The 19,075-nt window shown below is 41.9% G+C and overlaps 2 protein-coding genes across 6 annotated transcripts in view; both read left to right on the top strand.

Moving 5' to 3' along the window:
• SPEG (striated muscle enriched protein kinase) overlaps positions 1-3,264 on the top strand; it is a 130,888-nt gene extending 127,624 nt beyond the window's left edge. For all 5 annotated transcript variants that reach the window (XM_060687850.2, XM_060687851.2, XM_087881614.1 and 2 more), the window contains one exon: positions 624-3,264. In XM_060687850.2, the coding sequence (XP_060543833.2) occupies positions 624-828 (205 nt within the window). In that variant the 3' untranslated portion in view covers positions 829-3,264. The remainder of the gene's footprint in view (positions 1-623) is intronic.
• A 9,190-nt stretch (positions 3,265-12,454) lies between these two features.
• Positions 12,455-19,075, top strand: SPEGNB (SPEG neighbor). Its single transcript, XM_034433684.3, has 5 exons — positions 12,455-12,539; positions 13,119-13,240; positions 15,501-15,808; positions 17,864-18,005; positions 18,434-19,075. The coding sequence occupies exons 2-5, from the start codon at positions 13,119-13,121 to the stop codon at positions 18,570-18,572; spliced, it is 711 nt and encodes a 236-aa protein (XP_034289575.1). The 5' UTR covers positions 12,455-12,539; the 3' UTR covers positions 18,573-19,075.

Raw genomic sequence — 19,075 nt, 5'->3', positions numbered from 1 at the left:
GACTTTCCTTGTGAGATAAGTCACAAAAGGTGACCCCACTGTCATAAATATTGAGTCAGTTGCCAAGCATCTGAATTTTGATCATGTGGCCATGGGGATGCTGTAACAGTCGTAAGTGTGAAAAACAATCATAAGTCAGTTTTTTTTCAGTGCCACTGTAACTTTGAACGGTCACTAAATGAACTGTTGTAAGTAGAGGACCACCTGTAATACAGAACTAGACAAAGAGCCAGGAGTCTGCATTGATGGCATCCTGTGCATTTTACATTCCACCTGACTTTTTTTTTTTTTTTAATTTGATTTATATGCCGCCCTTCTCCGGAGACTCAGGGCGGCTTACAATGCGTTAAGCAATAGCCTTCATACTTTTGTATATTTATACAAAGTCAGTTTATTGCCCCCACAATCTGGGTCCTCAATTTACCTACCTTAGAAAGGATGGAAGGCTGAGTCAACCTTGAGCCTGGCGAGATTCGAACTAGCAGTAATTGCAGGTAGCTGAATGATAATAACAGGCTATTAGTCTGCTGCGCCACCAGGCTCTTTCACTCTGGGGTTTTATTTCCACCCTGAATATAACAAGGGCTCTGGAAAGCTCCTTCTAATAATCTTATCTCTTGCAGGAGCCGTCCAACTCTCAAGGATTGCTTTGCCAATCCGTGGCTCCAGGATGCCTATCTCATGAAGTTACGGCGTCAGACCCTCACTTTCACCACGAGTCGCCTGAAAGAGTTCTTGGTGGAGCACCAGCGTCGGCGCAATGAAGTGGCTACCAAGCACAAGGTCTTATTGCGCTCCTACCATACCGCTAGCAGCCAAGTGCCCTAGCCGCCTGCCCTGCCGGAGGAGCCACAAAACATTCCAGCAGGGGGCGTAATGGGCCAAGTACCTGTCCTCCCGGCCAAGGTGGGACTGGTTGATATACCTCATGGATGAAAAAGAGTCATCGGCGCTGGCTGCTGATCTTCCCCTTCTCCCACAATCCTCACAGCGGGGCAAGCCTGTTTAGAGGGAATGAAACAGTGCCTGGTGACAAGACTTGTGACTGTGGGGTTGGGTTGGGTTGGGTTGGGTTCACAAAGGGGTGATGTGCTCTGGGAAATCTGAGAGGGGCTTTGAAGAGGCAAAAGCCGGGACCTCTCCTTGTCAGAAGAAAGTTCCTTGGAAGATTCAGATGTGCCTAATGGGTGACTTCCGTTCCCTGGTGCATAGCCCTGAGGAGCGGCCCGTTGTTTTGTTTTACAGAGTAACCTGAACTGGGAAAAAGAAAAAAGATGGATCAGCCCTACTAGATTAGGTTTGTGTGAAGGCACAACAGGAAGGGAAAACTGTGCCCACCACCTGTGTAACTGATGCGCGATGCAGTTGTGGAATAGTTTGTTGTCATCATCGTGGTTGTTTGGGTTTCCCAAGGCAGGAAATAGGAAAGGAGGGGCATGTATTACGTCTACATCTGTTAGGTGTAGATGTAAACTTTTAATCTGTGTTTCTGCACAGAGCAGGGTTGGATTGAAGGGCTTCAATGGCCTCTTCCAACTTTATGGTCTTAGGATTTTACAACAACCCAATGTAAGCTGGCTGGGGAATTCTGGGAGTTGAAATCCACACATCTTAAAGTCGCCAAAGTTGAGAAATGCTGGTGTTAGACGCCCATTAGAAGACCTTTCATCTTCAAACTTTCACAATCTCGCCATAATCTCTCCTTGCATTTTGCACATGCTTTTCTGAAAGTATAATCCTTTCCCCCCCCCCCTTCAGAACTCATGCAGGAGACACTTTGTCTTCCTGCCCACTTTCATGAATCAAGTGTATACTTTCTACACAGCATCCACCTCCTCAAAGTATTTATATTTACACAAGACTCTTTCCTTAACGCTCTTTTGCCAAAGTATGTCTTGGGCCCTGCAGAACACTTGGTCAAACAGGCAGAGAGCTTCCACTTTTATGCAGCTTTTTCTTTTGCAGTCGGCTTTCTCAGGATGTACAAAATTGTGTGTCAGTTTTATTGCTGAGGAAGGAAACGGAGTGGCCTCTGTGCTCATCCCAGCCCTTTATTTGTTAGCCTTGCTGTGGTGATGGTGGCTGACTGTATCTCTGCGGTGGTAGAAACTCACTAATGAAGCCACTCACATAGTCAGGAGAATATTTCTACCTGTCTCCCTTCCCAAGAGGGAATGAAGATGCAGGCCGTTCCTTTTCTACACTGCCTGGCCTGTATAGTATCCATAGCAATCAACCTTTCAGGTCCTGCTGAAAAGGATGGAAGCCATTTTGAACACTAGAATCTACAGGTTCTACGATCTCTGGTGTGTTGGGGTATATTGGGGTAGAGAGGTAGATTTGGTAGGATAGTGGAAATCAGACGTTAACAGTTGAGTGGAAGAGAAAATTGAACCCAGGCATCATACTGCATAAATGCAACTATCCTGTCTTGCCTTGGGTATGTAAATCCATGCCTCTGATTTCCCCCAAGTTCATTTCTCACCCTGTCCAATGTATTTTAAATGTGGAGACGATGCACGTTTTCCCTCTTGCACAGGAAAAGCAAAAACAACAAGCCTCTTCCAGATGGATGGTTTATCACAAATCAATCACAGTTCTTCTGCTGCAACTATAAATGGAACCACACATGACTTTCCACGTTTATTATGGATATTGCAGTCTTCCTGTAAACTCATCTCACTATTTTCTATGTCTATCCAAAGCTACGGCATAAATGCTGTAGACGAAAAGAAAAAAAAAATTATATTCACCAGAGCAATCATGAGGGTGGGGGTATCCTAGTAACCTTTTTTTTTTAATTAAAAGAAATTGTTTATTAATGCTAAGTGCTTCTTACATGTCAAAAAAGTTTGGAAAGGTTTTTCTTTTTAAAATTAGTATTCTAGTGGCATTTTAAACATTTTTAAAAGATGTAATTGAAAAAGCATTTTGGCACTAATTTTTAAAAAATTAAGGTTTACAAATGGATGCGTACCACACAGTTTATATTAAAAGTACGCTGAGATGTAAAGGGTACAGTTTTTCCAATACCCTATTACACAAAGTGGAACTAGGCCTCTTTTTAAAAAAGACACGTATACATTTTCATATTGTGCTAGTCTTTTTCCTGAAAGAAAAGTGGACACAATAATGAGAAAACATGAAAAAGTTACAAATGTTTGAATTCCTTCCCAAAGGGTGAGTGAAAATGGGGAAATCTGCAATAAATGCCTTGTGTGGAAGCAGATCACCGGTAAAAATAAAGGCAGAGAATAATTTCAATGGCTTGATGTGATTCATGGAGAAAATGGAACTTATAAAAGAAAGGTATACATTTTGCATTTTAGTAAAAAGATTGAGGTGGTTAATCTAGGTTCTATTAATTCTGTTCTATTAAAGACAACGATGAATGCCAATTGAGACCCCTCGGGATGTGTTTGGATTTAACTAAAAATATGAGTGGAGTTGCTGAGTGGAGCAGTGGCCTAGAGGTGAAGATACTCACCTTCCCCTTGGAAGATTGAGAGTTCAATCCTAGGCAGCGGCAGATGTTTCTCTCCTAGGGCACCAAGAAAAAAATATCTCCTGTGAACGCGAACTCCAGTTTAGGCATCAGGAAGGGCATCCAGCCTGTAAACACTCAGTGCTATTCAGTTGCCCTGACCCCACCCAGAATAAAGGCATTAAAGGGTCATAGAAAGAAAAAAAAAAGAGCAGAGTTGCCTTGGAACTATTTTTGGTCTGATATGCATTGTTTCCCCTTTAGATACAAATTTAGAAAAAAAAAATGCATCACATTTTCTCAGAATGCATCATCAAAGAATTGACCAAGGGGCTATATAGTATTAAATGGGCCTGGTGGCTCAGCAGACTAAAAGCATTGTGCTTAACACCAGCTGTCTGCAATTACTGTAAGTTCGAATCTCACCAGGCTCAAGGTTGACTTAGCCTTCCATCCTTTCTAAGGTAGGTTAAATGAGGATCTAGTTTGTGGGGGCAATAAGCTGACTTTGTATAAATATACAAAAGTATGAAGGCTATTGCTTAACGCCTTGTAAGCCACCCTGAGTCTCCGGAGAAGGGCGGCATATAAATCAAATTAAAAAATAAAAATAAATAAATAAACTTTAAATCCATAAATACAACTGGTACTTGTGCATAAAAAATGCACACACAAATTCACACTGTGTCTTATGGGGAGGAAGGAAGCAAAACAAGTTTTCATGTCTGCAGTGCGGAAGTGAGGAGGCTGGGTTCAACCCACAGGATGAACCCTTCCGAAAAGGTGGAGGCAGAACTTGGATGGTCCAATGCTGGACTTACAAAGAGAACCAAAATTGGCGTCTTTGACCTGTTATGAAAAACTTCAACTGATCCTTGAGAATCTTGTTCACCACCATAAGTAGAAGGTGCTGGCGGTGGTAGTACATGTGTGTGGGTGTGGATGAAGAGTGGGTGGCAGGGGTAATGGTATGTGTGCAGGGGATAAAGGCAGCCTATAATTCCCCATTTGTTCTTAACCTCTCATTAAATTTAGATTAATTTACTATCTCTAAACATGGTTTTACACACTTTCTAATGGTCTGGTTTTCAAATTCTCTATCGCCAATGTGAAAGTACCAATAATCCCCATGTCATAGCTTGTTGAACATACTTGTTCCTCACTGCATTGTTTTAGTCCTCACCCTTCTCCTTCCCCTGAACTTGCTGAACATCATCCACATGCAACAGGATCTCACATAAGAGGATGATGTAGTTATACAATTGCAAGGTATGGCCTAGTCCTCATGGTATGCTTCTTCCATGATTCTGAGTAGACAAACGACTTCAGGCTCCCTGGGCACACACATTTATCCACCAGTCTGAAATTTTCAAACAAAGGATACATGGATATTTCCAAAGACATTATGTAAGAAATTGTTTGCTATCAGTGCGGGAGAGAGTGAAAGAAAAACGTTATCTGAATATACCAATGTGGCTTTCTACAATAGAAGCGGTGACATACCCAAATATTGTAAATATGGGGAATATTGTTAGATATAAGGACATCTTGACAGATCGGGCAGAACTGAAACAAAAACAAGAATTAGAAAGTCAAGGGATTGACATAGACTGATATACAAGACTGCAAATGCAATCAAGATATGAAGCAGATCGTAGACAATATGGTTTTAACTTGGGGAAATCAGAACTGGATGAGGTATGGCCTAGTCCTCATGGTATCCTTCTTCCGTGATTCTGAGTAGACAAACGACTTCAGGCTCTCTGGGCTCACACATTTATCCACCAGTCTGAAATTTTCAGAAGTTCTGGTTTAAATTAAATCGGGTTGAAGGAACACAATGATTCTTGCCTTTGAGCTCAGGCATAAGTAAGGGGTTCTTTAGCCTCACCTTTGCAGAATAGATGGAAACAACACAGTTGGCAATTCGTTTGTTACACATTTCAATAATTAACCAATTTTGTATGAGGTTCTTCCTATGGGAGGAATCATGGAGACCAGGGGTTGGTTCTACTTATCTTTACTACCGGTTTGGAATGGGATCGTGTGCACACTGAGCTTCTGCACATGCGCAGATTGCCTATGATGACATCTGGGGCAGTGGGCGGAGCCTCTTACGAACCGGTCCAAACCGGGGGCAACCCACCACTGATGGAGATCTTATCCCATCTGGCTCATATGGAAGAAGAGCTTTTGAAATTAGGTTCTGTGGCGGGACCAAACAGGCAAATAAGGAACAGAATTGGACCACATACTCACTACTTTATGCAACTTGGTCTGGTAAAGTATTGCCTAACAGAATCCTTCATTTGTCAGATCAGCACAAAACTGGTTAAAAAATCAGTCATTAGCTATAATACAAGTCAGATTTAGAGTAATCTAAGAACTGGTTTTAAAAGGTACTATAGTGAAACAAATAGTCTTTGCATTTTTAATTTCTCATAGACTCTGGATGAATAAGTAAGAAACTACACTGCTCTGCTAGCACAGAGTCCTGAATCATCTTCCTAGTACACATTTTCTAACCTTCATCTGGCAAGAATTCCTACTTTTCCTCAAGATGCCACTTGAAATCCAGAGGAAACCTGTGGAGGCTGAAAATATAGGACTAATAAATTAATTTGAGTATTGTTGTCATGTAGGAGCAGCCTGTCCCACACAATAATGTTTTGCTCTGGGGTTAGTTTCTGAGTGGATCCCAAACTGTCATTCCACATACTATGGGCTCTTCTTCACAGTACTCATGCTGGTCCCTTGCTTCAGATATGCAAGTAGAAAGAGAAAAAGTATTTCATAGGCTAGCATTCACATAGTCTTTTCTTCTACGGGTAAATCCCATAAAGTCTAAGAAACATCAATATTTTTCAGGCCCAACCCCACAGACAGCACAGCAAAATCCAGTCCTTTATTTGTTTACACTTAACGGACAGAGTCTTGCCAAACTCAAGCTATAATCCTCTAACCTACCAGATATATGCTGAGATTCTAAGGGTAGCTAACCTGAACCCATTCAGCTTCCCCTCCCCATTCAGCTCTGAACTGTGAAATCTCTTAATTCAGGCTTTTCTTTGAGGGAATATACGACCTCTTCTCGGGAAAATTCTGGCCTGCCAAGATTTGCCTCCACTGGTTCTCCAGTGAAACATTCCATCACAGTATTAAAGATTTCACACTTAGCATGTGGAAGTTTTCAAGGTTGATCTTTACAGTACTCCAGACAGACCCAGGCCTTAAATTCCCATTTAAAATCCTGGAAAGATTCTATTATTAGTTAGTGTAGGCAATGAGCTTATTGTCTTTGGTTATTTACACGAAAGGAGAAGAGTATGGAATTCCCAATTTTAGCCATATGCCCTTGACCTGGTCCTATCTCCCTCTCAGGCCATCATTTCCTTAACATTATCCTGTTGCTTTCTGTACCACAAAACAAAGCAGCAAAGCAGATGAGGGCAAAGAAGGCAGGGCAATGTATTATTACGCTAGGAACTCTCTTTATTACTATCTTAAGAATTGCTAATGAGGAGAGTTCAGTACTAACCAGATGACTCAAAACTCTAACTCATTATGACACCCATGCCCACTCTCCAGTGGTGGGATTCAAGTAATGTAACAGCCGGTTCTCTGCCCTAATGATTTCTTCCAACAATCAGTTTGCCAAACTGCTCAGAAAGTTAACAACCGGTTCTCCTGAAGTGGTGCGAACTGGCTGAATCCCACCACTGCCACTCTCCTACTCACACGAGTAAGTCAGAGGTAGCCTTCCAAGTCCTTGAAGCTGTATCTGCAAGGAGAGATGGAAGGAGGCTCAGATGCCATTCTGGAAATCTGGTACACTCAACACTTCTCAAACACCTTTAAAACATTTGAACTATTGTACGTCCTTTATGTATACTTTTCAACCAACTAACATACCGGAAAGTATCAGACAAGCTAGCTATACTGAAACTGCAAATTAGCGAAAAAGTATTCTTAAACAAGTCAAAGTATTTTATCTTTTTAATTAACACCCCCACCCCCACCCCTGAATTAATTTTAAAAAAATAGCCTCATAGCTGATACAGTAGTTATTTCAGAAGAACTGCTTCATTCATCTGTTGTAGCAAAGACTGGGCTTGCATAACAAGCTTATGTGAATCAGTTGATCAAGTGGTTGAGATTGCACGCAACATGCTCAACTTGGTTAGCCTTCCGTTTTTCTTTTGGTTTTTTTTCTGCTTTTGTAACTTGGGTGAACTCAACTTGTATGATTATACTGTGGTTCAACATGCTGTGAAACTCCCACCCCCACAATGGTTAATTCAGTAATCATATTAAGCATGTTGCAAGAACTTCAGCAGAGTGTTTTAACATCTTAAAAGCCAATACATTTATAATGACCTTGGAGTTCTTGGATTATAATACCTTTCTATGGTGGACTGACAATGGAGTGTTCTCTTAACTGTGATGGTAGTAAAATGGGAGAGGGCTGGAAATGTGTAGATAAGTCAGTAGACTCACTGCTCAGGAACATCTTATCTTAAAATATCCTGGAAGGAAGGAAGGAAGGAAGGAAGGAAGGAAGGAAGGAAGGAAGGAAGGAAGGAAGGAAGGAAGGATCAATGAAAATACACATACCCTAACCACAAAATAGTTTTATCAATAAAGTTATGTCAGGTTAAATGTCTAACCCATTCATATCACATCCCCATGTGATATGAACACAACCACATATCCCATCACTCCACCTTACCTCTGACTCCTCCCCCTGGGTATAAGAGGTCCCACCATGAGGTCATCCAGTACTTCCAGATGTGTATCTGCAAGAGAAGGACAAAAGGTAAGTTACTATTAGAGGAATGGGCCTAGGAACAATCCAGGCCTGCAATAAAAGAATTCCTTGAAGACATTACTCTGTCTCGTGAGTTATTGGGTTAGATCCATCATTATATCAAGTTAGTTAGATAAATAAATAAATATAGTTTCATAATTAACTTATCTTTCAAAAGGCACCTTTGGTGTCTGTTTTTTGATACTTCACTTGATGGCAAAATAGATGTTAGTTTTTAAATATGTTGGCTGCATGTTACACAATAAAATTAGTAATCAAGCTGGTTTTTTAAAAAACAATAGTGGATGCATTTGCACAGAAGGCTAAGCTTGCTTAGTTTTACCTTTGGCTAAATTTTTTTAATTGGATGTGCAGACTCAGCACTTTTCATTTGTTTTTGGTTTTTTTTATGTGAATGTCACACAGCTTTATATCTCTACTCCAGGCCCCTTGAATGATGCTGTGGATATCCTATCCCAGTGTCTGGTGGTTGTTTAGGTCTAAATAGGGCAAAACAGGCTCCAACCCTAGCATGACTGAGTAGCTGTGGGTATTTGGACCCTCTGGAGACAAGGTTCTTCCATCTCTAAGTCTGGTTGGGGTAGCACTACTTGTGTATACAGCTCTAATATACAATCTGGGGGTCCTCCTATTCTCATAGCTCCTACACAAAGCATAGGTGGCAGCTGTGGTTAGGAGAGCCTTTGCACAGCTTCAGGTGGTACACCAGTTGCACCCATTCCTGGACCAGGAAACCTTCTTCATCATCACCCATGCCCTTGTAACCATCTGCTTAGATTACTGCAACATGCTTTACATGGAGTCGCCTTCGAAGAGTATTTGAAAACTTCAACTGGTACAGAGTGTGACTTCACATGTAGTAAATGGTGCCAGATACACAGCACATGTACAATACCATTACTAATAGAATAATAGCGATTTGGAACGGACCTTGGAGGTCTTCTAATCCAACCCTCTGCTCAAGCAGGGAACCCTATAACATTTCAGACAAATGGTTGTCCATTCTCTTCTTAAAAACTTCCAGAGTTGGAGCACCCACAACTTCTAGAGGCTAGTCATTCCACTGATTAATTGTTCTAACTGTCAGGAAATTTCTCCTTAGTTCTAGGTTGCCTCTCTCCTTGATTAGTTTCCATCCATTGCTTCTTGTCCTGCCTTCAGGTGCTTTGGAGAATAGCTTGACTCCTTCTTCTTTGTGGCAACCCCTGAGATATTGGAACATTGCTATCATGTCTCCTCTAGTCCTTCTCTTCATTAAACTAGACATACCCAATTCCTGCAATTGTTCTTCATGTTTTTAGCCTCCAGTCCCTTAATCATCTTTGTTGCTCTTCTCTGCACTTTTTCTAGAGTCTGAAAATCTCTTTTATATCATGGCGAGCAAAACTGGATGCAATATTCCAAGTGTGATCTTACCAGGGCATTATCAAATGGTGCTAGCACTTCATGTGATCTTGATTCTATCCTTCTGTTAATGCAGTTTAGGACTGTGTTGGCTTTTTGGCAGCTGCAGCACACTGCTGGCTCATATTTAAGTGATTGTCCATTAGGACTCCAAGATCCCTCTCATAATTACTAGTATTGAGCCAGGTACCACCTATTCTATACCTGCGCATTTGGGTTTTCTTGCCTAAATGTAATTACATGAGTTGCACTGGTTGCCAGTGTGTTTCCAGGTGCAATTCAAGATGCTGGTTGTCCTCTTTAAGCCCTACATGGTTTGGGACTGTGTTACTTTGGGGACCATCTTTTTCCAAGAGTCTCTAAACATCCAATTCAATCTAGCAGATTGGACATACTGCAGATCCTGTCTGCCAAGGGTGTTGACTGGTGGGAACTAGAAGTCAGCCCTTCTCTGCTCTAGCCCGTCTTATGGAATATCCTCTCCTTAGAAATTAGAATGGCTGCAACCTTGTTGGCCTTTCTCAAGGCTTTAAAAACTTGGCTATGTTACTTGGGCCTAGGATTCAGGTGTGTTAAGGGTACCATTTTTTGGCTTTACTGTTTATGGTACTTTTCTGGTTAATTATCTTGGCTGCTGTACGTATTTATGTTTTTATTGTTTAGTTGTTTTATAGTTTTAGAATTGTAAGTAACCAAGCGCCATGTGGTTGAATTGGGTGGCTATAGAAACTGAATAAATGAATAAAATTTAAGGAGAGACATATTGAAGCTCTGCATGATAGACACTTTGAGCACACATGCCTCTCCTATGTCATTTCATGCCATCACTATTTCTGCTGCATAATCCTTCAAATGTAGCCTTTTCTCCACCAACTTTGAAAAGGGGTGAAATCAGGGGTGAAATGCTCCTAGTTCGGACTGGATCGCCCGATCCGGTAGTAATGGTGGCGGGTGGTTCGGGGAACCGGTAGCAAAAATCCCTGCCCCCCCCATGCCCAGCTGAGCCGCACGATCATCAGAAGCTTTTTTTTTAACTTTTAAAAGCATTTTTTCTACAATCTCTTCTGACGAAAAAATGCTTTTAAAAGTTAAAAAAAAAGCCTCTGATGATCGCATGGCTCAGCTGGGATCGTCAGAGGCTTTTCAAAGCATTTTTTCCTGCAACCTCTTGGCCAAAGAGGTGGTAAAAAACACTTTGAAAAGTCTCTGATGATCTCAGCTGAGTTGCCTGATCAGCATTTTTTAAAAAGCCTCTCTGATGATCCCAGCTGAGTTGCCTGATTGGTAGAGGCTTTTCAAAGCATTAGAAAAAATGCTTTGAAAAGTTAAAAAAAAAAAGTTGGCCACGCCCACCCAGTCACATTAACCCCACCACCACCAAGCCACGCCCACAGAACCGGTAGTAACAAATTTTACATTTCACCCCTGGGTGAAATGAATGCTGCCATAGGTGGATTTCTATGAGAACCAGAGACCAGGAGGTGGAGTGAAGCAAGAATTTCCATCAAGGGGAGAAGAGATTGGCCCAAAGTTCTATTGAACTGCAAATTCTATTGAACCCCCCCAAATTGCAGATGCCGGCATCTGAGCCAGTAATAAGGTAACTCCCTCTTGGATCTACCTGGCTCATGAGAACTGACCCTGAATTTGCAAAGATACTGTATGGAAACATCCTCCATTTTAGCGCCTAGTATTATAGTATATAACTGGGAGAGTTGCAATAACATAGTTATTACCACTTGCTGCGGCCAACTCACCATAGCCATCTCACCACAGGACAACTCACCAGTGGACAAGAGTTACACTAATATAGAAGAAAGAGTAGAATAGAATCATTAAAGAAAGGATGCCAAAGGAGGGACAAAATGAAATATGAATGACAAAAATTAAATTATTTTTTAAACTATTTAAAATAATTCTATCGAACTGTTTAATTGTCCTGGAGTGAATTGTCTTGTGGCAAGTGGACCATGACAAGTTGGCTGTGTCGAGTTGCCCATGGTGAGTTGTCCCATTCTGTAGTTCAGTGTGATGAATGGAGGTTTGTATCAGTGGTGAAATCCAATTTTTTTTAGTACCAGTTCTGTGGGCGTGGCTTGGTGAGCTTGGTGTGGCTTGGTGGGTGTGGCTTGGTGGGTGTGGCAGGGGAAGGATACTGCAAAATTTCCATTCCCTCCCTACTCTGGGGCCAGCCAGAAGTAGTATTTGCCAGTTCTCCGAACTGCTCAAAATTTCCACTACCGGTTCTCCAGAACCTGTCAGAACCTGCTGGATTTGCATCCATTTTATCTGTGAAAGGCACATTTCAATCACTTTTCCTGACCAAATGTGTGCATTGGAGTAGATCTCTTGACTCCTACAAGCTGTTTGACTTGTCCTTGATCCTAATACCTGGTGCTCTCTCCTGTCCAGTGTTTTTGGTCCTCGAACAGGAGCACATATTGGTAGCAACCCGGAGAGGGTGTGTATGTGTCAGTCTGCCACTCCCCTTCTCTGTCTCTCAGCAAAAGGCAGGAATGGTTCAGCTGCTCCAGTCTCTCTGGGCTGGTCAATCTGATTACACAGCACTGGGTTGCAATCAGCGCGGCCCCAATTCTCACAGGTACCTGGCAGCAGACTATATAAGGGAGTGCCAAGATTCCCCTCTGAGCAGGGGGCACACTTGCCACCCCCCACCCCAGCCAAAGAAGGAGATGCCTGGACAGGAATGCAGTTGGGGGCATGAACAGACTTGAGATCTCCCCTCCAGAGATATAAATTTGAGTGGGATGAGAGGCTTGTGGCCTTTTTCATCCCAGCAGAGCTGCACTGGTAGAATTGACGGTAAGAGATTCCAACTTTTTTTGTGGAAAAATAATAGGATATTAGGACTTCTGCCCCAACTTAATGACCCTCCCCCAAACATTATCCTATTTGAGAACCTTCCTTTGCAATGGGGAGGCCAGGATGGAGCTCTGTCTTATCCATCTGACTGGAAGTGTTTTCTTCCTTGCTTCAAAGGAAAACTTTTCCCTCATGAGGGCCAGGAGATGGATGGGATCTTTAGCAGCTTTACCTCATGCAAATCAATGGCGAGTTTGTAGTATGAATGTCAAAAGGAAGCTCTCTAACCTGGAAGGTCATTTCAGTTTGGCCAAATGGATGATTTTTTGAAGATTCTGGATGTGGGAGGATAGCACTCACTGAAATTTCTTGGCAGTCCATGGGGGGATGCATACTTGGAAATGTAATGTCCTCCCCCAACAGTCAGAAGGTGATGGAAGCAAAGAGAGGGCTGGAGTTTGTACCATTTGGCAATGGGGATTTTCTCTCCTATGTTAATCTATCATTCCTCCTCCTCCTCCTCCTCCTCCTCCTCCTCCTCCTCCTCCTCCTCCTCCTTGTCTTTCCTTTGCACTGTAGATGTCAAAAGCTGCACCCAAGAAAGCAGCAGCCCCTCCCCCACCAGGATGCTCCCTGGACATTAATGATCCTCAGGTGCAGAATGCCGCTATTCGTATCCAGGCCTCCTATCGTGGGCACAGGTGAGGAAGGCAGCCAGTAGAAGGATGACATCTTCACTGGTAGTGAGAAAAGGGGTTCTTGAACGACTGTCCAGGAGGACTTTGATTTCTCTCTCTCTCTCTCTTTCCCTCCCTCCCTCCCTCCCTCTCTCTGTCTGCCTGTCTCTCTCCCTCCCTCCCTCCCTCCCTCTCTCTCTCTCTCTCTCTCTCTCACACACACACACACACACACACACATGCCAGTGGTGAGTTGCTTCCGGTTTTGTCCGGTTCTTTAGAACCGGTAATAAAAGCGGCGGGAATCTCCGGCTCCGCCTACCCGCCCGGACGTCATAACTGACAATCTGTGCATGCGCCGAAGCTTCTGCGTGCATGCGCGCTCCCATTGCGAACCAGTAGTAAAGGTAAGTAGAACCCACCCAACACACACACACACACACACACATTTTTAAAAATTACAGTAACCATAAGATACTTTTCTGGCCTAGAGGGTGGTACATATGTATTTTAGAAATGAAAAAATCGTTCCAGGGCAGGATTGGTGCTGCTTCTTAATGTCATCATTCTCCACAGTTTGGGACTGTTTGTCTCCACCTTAGCCTGCCTCTATGTTAACTTGTAATTTGGCGTTCCTCCTCTAGCATTTTATAACCAAAAAGGGAATCTTCTCAAATGAGGCATTCCAGATGTGAAACATTCCATCTCATTGCTTACACCATTGCTTATTTCGTAGTCTTTCAGACTCTGGAGAAAGACGTTTATATCAGTGAGCTCTTTGTGAGGAAACGGAGTTCATCTTGCTTTTATATGCTATTATTAGTTTTGGTTTTTTTTTTATCATTTACTATTGTTTTTGTATGAATTATACTTTTGGTCTCAAAAAGTCATTGGGAAAGAAGATTAACAAATACAAGGCACATGAAATGGGAATTTAGAAGAAAGATTGATATATTAGTATATCTCTTGATGTTTTGGGAAAGTATCTTTGATATATTTTGATGAGAGAATGCAGTATGGGAAGCTGAATTTATTATCCTCAATGGTTCAGCTAGGAAAAAGAGAGGCTTAGTATGTGATAAAGAGAGCTTGGAAGTAATTGAGAAAATTAGGGTAAGAGGTGATTGGATGTTGAAGTAATATAAAGAAGTGGTGGTCATGAAACGGCTGGGGAAGGGCTACTAGAGAAGTAGTAAAAAAAGAAGACTTTTCAGAGAACAAGAGTTGTCACAACAAATATCCTCAATTCCTGCCATGAGCAAAGGGTTAAAGTGGATTATTTCCAAGACTCTTTGCAACTCTTCCATTCTATGATGTTATGACTGGTGTTAGAGATATGACAAGAAGGACATACTCTGATAGGAATCCAATTCAGTGTATTTTTCAAAATCTGGGATTTAACAGCATAAAGATCCTAAATTTTTCAGGTTACAAAGAGGTCACACAGAGAGAAGATTACACAGACTTTGCTTCCTTGAAGAGTTTTTCCTGTGCTTCAGCATTTAGACTGAATACTTTATTTATAATGCAGCACCTTGATGAACCCTTAGGACTAGTTCTTATTATCACACACCCAACCCCTTTGCACAATCTAGTGTTTTAGTTGTTTACAGTTAAGCACCCGACATAATTGTTGAACACTCTGATAGGTTTAGAATTATCCATAAAAAACAAAGTGGGCCATTCCATTTCAAGAGTAAGCTTGAGCTCCAGCCGAATGCAAGCTAATCTTCATTAATAATATTTACACCCATAATTTTATAAGTGTTAATTCTGTGGAACAGAGAAGAACGGGTATCTAACAAGAGGAATTATAATTAGTCAGGTTTTGCTCTCTTATACCTAAAGCATTCACTGTCAAAATAATGTTGCTCAATTAACTGCAGCTTAATAATGCTAATTTTTAAGTGCAGAAACATATTGATGTCTAAGTGTTCAATTCACCCCCTCCAAATATCCCAATATAAAAAAAAAATGTCCACATAATTTGTTTTGCCCAGGAACTGTTATCATTCGCCTTTTTTTTTTTTTGCAGAACTCACTTCATGACAGTTTGCTATTGCACAATTCATGAGAATGAGAAATGAGAACACAGTTTAGATCTGTTGAGACTACAACTCCCAGAATTCCTAGGGCAACAGAGCAGATGACTATGCTACACAGGCATTCTGAGAGATGCAATCTTAACTCATTCCGAGACCACTGGATTGGGAAAAACGGAGCTATAAGTTTGTGAGCAAAGTTCTGCATGCCTGCTGTTCCACTTCCTCTTCTCCACTCGCAGGTCTCGCAAGGAACTGAAAGACAAAGGCCCTCCACGGGTACTACAGAACCTCAAAGATGTGATGCTGATAGAAGGCAGTGCAGCCAAGTTAGAATGCCGCATCAGTGCCTTCCCTGACCCCTTTATCCGCTGGTCCAAAGATGGTGTGGAACTCAAGGACGGGCCCAAGTACCGCTATGTCTTTGAGGATCCTGACATTGTGGCACTGGTGGTGCGTGATGCAGCCCTTCCTGACCTGGGCAAGTACTCCATCGCTGTGAAGAATCCCTTTGGAGAGTGCTTTGACTCAGCTCGGCTCCTCATAGAAGGTAATGTGACCCTCTTCCCACATTCCCTGCTAAACATAGAGCTATGCATCCCCTTGGGCAATGAAGACATTCTAGTGAGTTTCTTCTCTAAGAGAGCGTCTCACTTTGGCACCCTTCACCGGGAAAGGTTGCTCTGTCTGCTCCACTGCTTCAAGTTGTAGCCCTGCCCATTTTCTATTCATAGGCCGGGTCTGTCTAATGCAAAAAGCCAACTGCTTCCAACTCTAGCCCTGCCTCTGCCAAGACAGAGCCTGCCTGCTCTCCTTCTTCCCTCCCTTTCTTCCCTCTAATAAAGTGGTGCTGTTTGTCTAGCTATTCGTGATCCTGTGGAGATGCAGGAAAAGCAGCGGGAGAATTTGCTGTTGAATTCTCAGAATAATTTCTTTTAGTATCTTTTCTTTTATGTACACTGAGAGCGTATGCACCAAGACAAATTCCTTGTGTGTCCAATCACACTTGGCCAATAAAGAATTCATATTCTATTCTATTCTATTCTATTCTATTCTATTCTATTCTATTCTATTCTATTCTATTCTATTCTATTCTATTCTATTCTAGTCAAGGGAGGAGGCTGATTTTTGAGACTGATATCCTAGTCAGGTCTTGATTCACACGACTTGTCATTCTTGAGTCAGAAGGGAACATTACCAACAAAATAGGACATGCATCACAGTTATGTGTAGATTTATTTATACAAGATGATGCTTACAAAGCATATAGATCCTGTAATATCCTACTTCTCCAACTCTGCATTAAATGAAGAAATTGCTGAGTGGTCATACTTTGAGTGCTACATGACTAAAACTTAGCAGAGTCACTTTTCACAATCCCAATAATCTCAGATTTCCTTTCAGATGGGTCTTAATGCAAATTGACAGTAGACTAGACTAGACTAGACTAGACTAGACTAGAATAGACTAGAATAGAATAGAATAGAATAGAATAGAATAGAATAGAATAGAATAGAATAGAATAGAATTTTTATTGGCCAAGTGTGACTGGACACACAAGGAATTTGTCTTGGTGCATATGCTTTCCATGTACATAAAATAAAAGATTTGTTCATCAAGAATCGTAAGGTATAACACTTAATGATTATCATAGGTTACAAATAAGCAATCAGGAAACAATATCAATATAAATTGTAAGGATACCAGCAACAAGGTTACAGTCATACAGTCATAAGTGGGAGGAGATGGGTGATGGGAACGATGAGAAGATGAGAAGATTAATAGTAGTGCAGACTTAGTAAATAGTTTATTTCAGTAATGTCATAGAGACATTTAAAAAATATTGCATTGTGTTAATTATCAGCTAATATCTCTTTTCTTCCTTTTTTCCTTTAACAATTTATCAGAAAAGACTAGAAATAGAAGCACCATTCAATGAATTTTGTATTTTACAGCAGTTCCACTCTCTTAGATTTTAGATAGAATGAATTCATAAAGGGGTTTTTATTGAATACTTGGATTATTTTACACTTTTAGAATGCAAGTTAAATTGTTTTTAAAGGAAGACTTTAAAGGAAAGCAGAAAATGAATAATCACCTTTTCTGTGCCTATATTATAGCCTGTGTTCTGTGTTTGGAAGAGACAGAGGAGATACTTAAATTAGCTGGAAGTGCGCAGAAATCTTTTCTGATGCACTGAGAAGTGGCTATGGCAGCTCTCTTTGCAACATAATCCCTAACATCTGCGGATGTTAAGTTGCAATTACTCAGCGGTAACAACCATTACAGGAAAAGCAATGCCAACAATTGGAAGAAGACTCACATCTGGACACACAGCATTAACAATAACAGACAGTAACAGAGTTGGAAGGGACCTTGGAGGTCATCTAGTCCAACCCCCTGCTCACGCGGGAGATCTGTACTAGCGATTTGAACCACCAAACTGCCAACCTGTCTGATCGACAAGCTCAGTGTTTTAGCCACTGAGCCACCTAGTCAGGCTAGGTTAGGCTAGAGTGTTGTGTCCTAGGATAGGTCCTCCCCAGGCAGAAGATGCCTGGTGGAAGGGCCCAATTCTGATCTTAACTGTTTTTTTCTCTTGCAGTACCTGCCAAGATACAGAAAGGCCCAGACAATTTAAAAGCCAAGAAAGGCAGCACAGTCAATTTGACAGCTCACATCAGTGGGGAGCCAGCCCCTGATGTCGGCTGGGCCAAGGATGGGGAGGATATTGAAGAAGATGATCGGTGAGTGAAGCCCAATATTGGATGGGTAGCCTCAGATCGGAGATAACTGAGTTAGAACAAAGATAAGAATTTCTGATCTTCCTTCCTTGATCATACAAGCTCTTGCTGGTAACTTTTAGGCTCAGAAAAAAGCATACAGTAGATGATGCCGTAACTTAAATGTTTATAGTACAGTGTATAATGTGAACTTCAAACAGTATAATTATTATTCTTCCTCTTCCTTCAGTTCTTTCTCTAGTGATTGCCAGGTTAAAAAGAGCTTGTTACCCTTTGATTTGCATTGATAGGGCATGAATGTAGAAGGCAACCTAGTCCAGATAACTGCTGATGCCCCTAGTAGAAAGCTAATGAAGTCAGGAAGAAACTTCTGTCTATTATAGGTCTTAAAATGGGCTCCCGGGTTCTGATTCCCTTTCCTTCCTCTGCAGAGTGTACTATAATATTGGCAGTGACTCAACAACTCTCACTATCAAGAAAGTGACGCCAGCTGATGCTGGGAAGTATGAGATCTTTGTGGAGAACAGCCTGGGCATGGATCAGTCCTTTGCACGCCTTGATGTGAATTGAGCTCCCGTCTCCCCACGGTTTGACCCACCCCAAAAGAAACTCTCCTGTACCCAACTTTCAGAGCAGGGGAATGCAATTAAAAACAAACAAACTGGAGCAATAGGGATATTTCATTCTCCTGCAATACCCCCGAGCCCAGCTACTTCTCTCACTGCTGCTTTGGGTCTCTCACTCACACAGGACAGCTTCAATGAGGGTACAACTTCCCCCCCCCGACTTGCTGGCAAGAATACCTCCCCACCCCCCACTACTCTGCTCCAGGGCTCAATCCATCTCTTGGGCAGACAGGACTATCAGCTTATCAATAGCTTTGCCATCAATATGACATAAGCAATGTTCACTGAAAAGCCATCTAGGTGGGGGCATGAAAGGGGCAGGGCAGAGACTACACACCAGAGGTCTTTCCCCAGTGCTGCCAAGGGAGTCAGGCCATCCCAGAAGCCTCCAGATTCTTCTGGGCCCATTTTCTTGCTTGACAAACTAAATAAAACCAAATGACTCTA

The sequence above is a fragment of the Pantherophis guttatus genome, chromosome 1, assembly GCF_059756535.1.
Source record: "Pantherophis guttatus breed Tessera chromosome 1, ASM5975653v1, whole genome shotgun sequence".
Lineage (NCBI taxonomy): Eukaryota > Metazoa > Chordata > Lepidosauria > Squamata > Colubridae > Pantherophis > Pantherophis guttatus.
Note: the sequence above shows the minus strand (reverse complement) of the source record. Positions and strands in the feature narration are given on the sequence as shown.

Excerpts from the sequence above, each read along its gene's own strand:
- SPEGNB (XM_034433684.3), top strand. The coding sequence starts at position 13,119 with ATGTCAAAAGCTGCACCCAAGAAAGCAGCAGCCCCTCCCCCACCAGGA. Across the intron at positions 13,241-15,500 it reads GCCTCCTATCGTGGGCACAG|GTCTCGCAAGGAACTGAAAG; the intron begins GTGAGGAAGGCA and ends CTCCACTCGCAG. Across the intron at positions 18,006-18,433 it reads GATATTGAAGAAGATGATCG|AGTGTACTATAATATTGGCA; the intron begins GTGAGTGAAGCC and ends CTTCCTCTGCAG.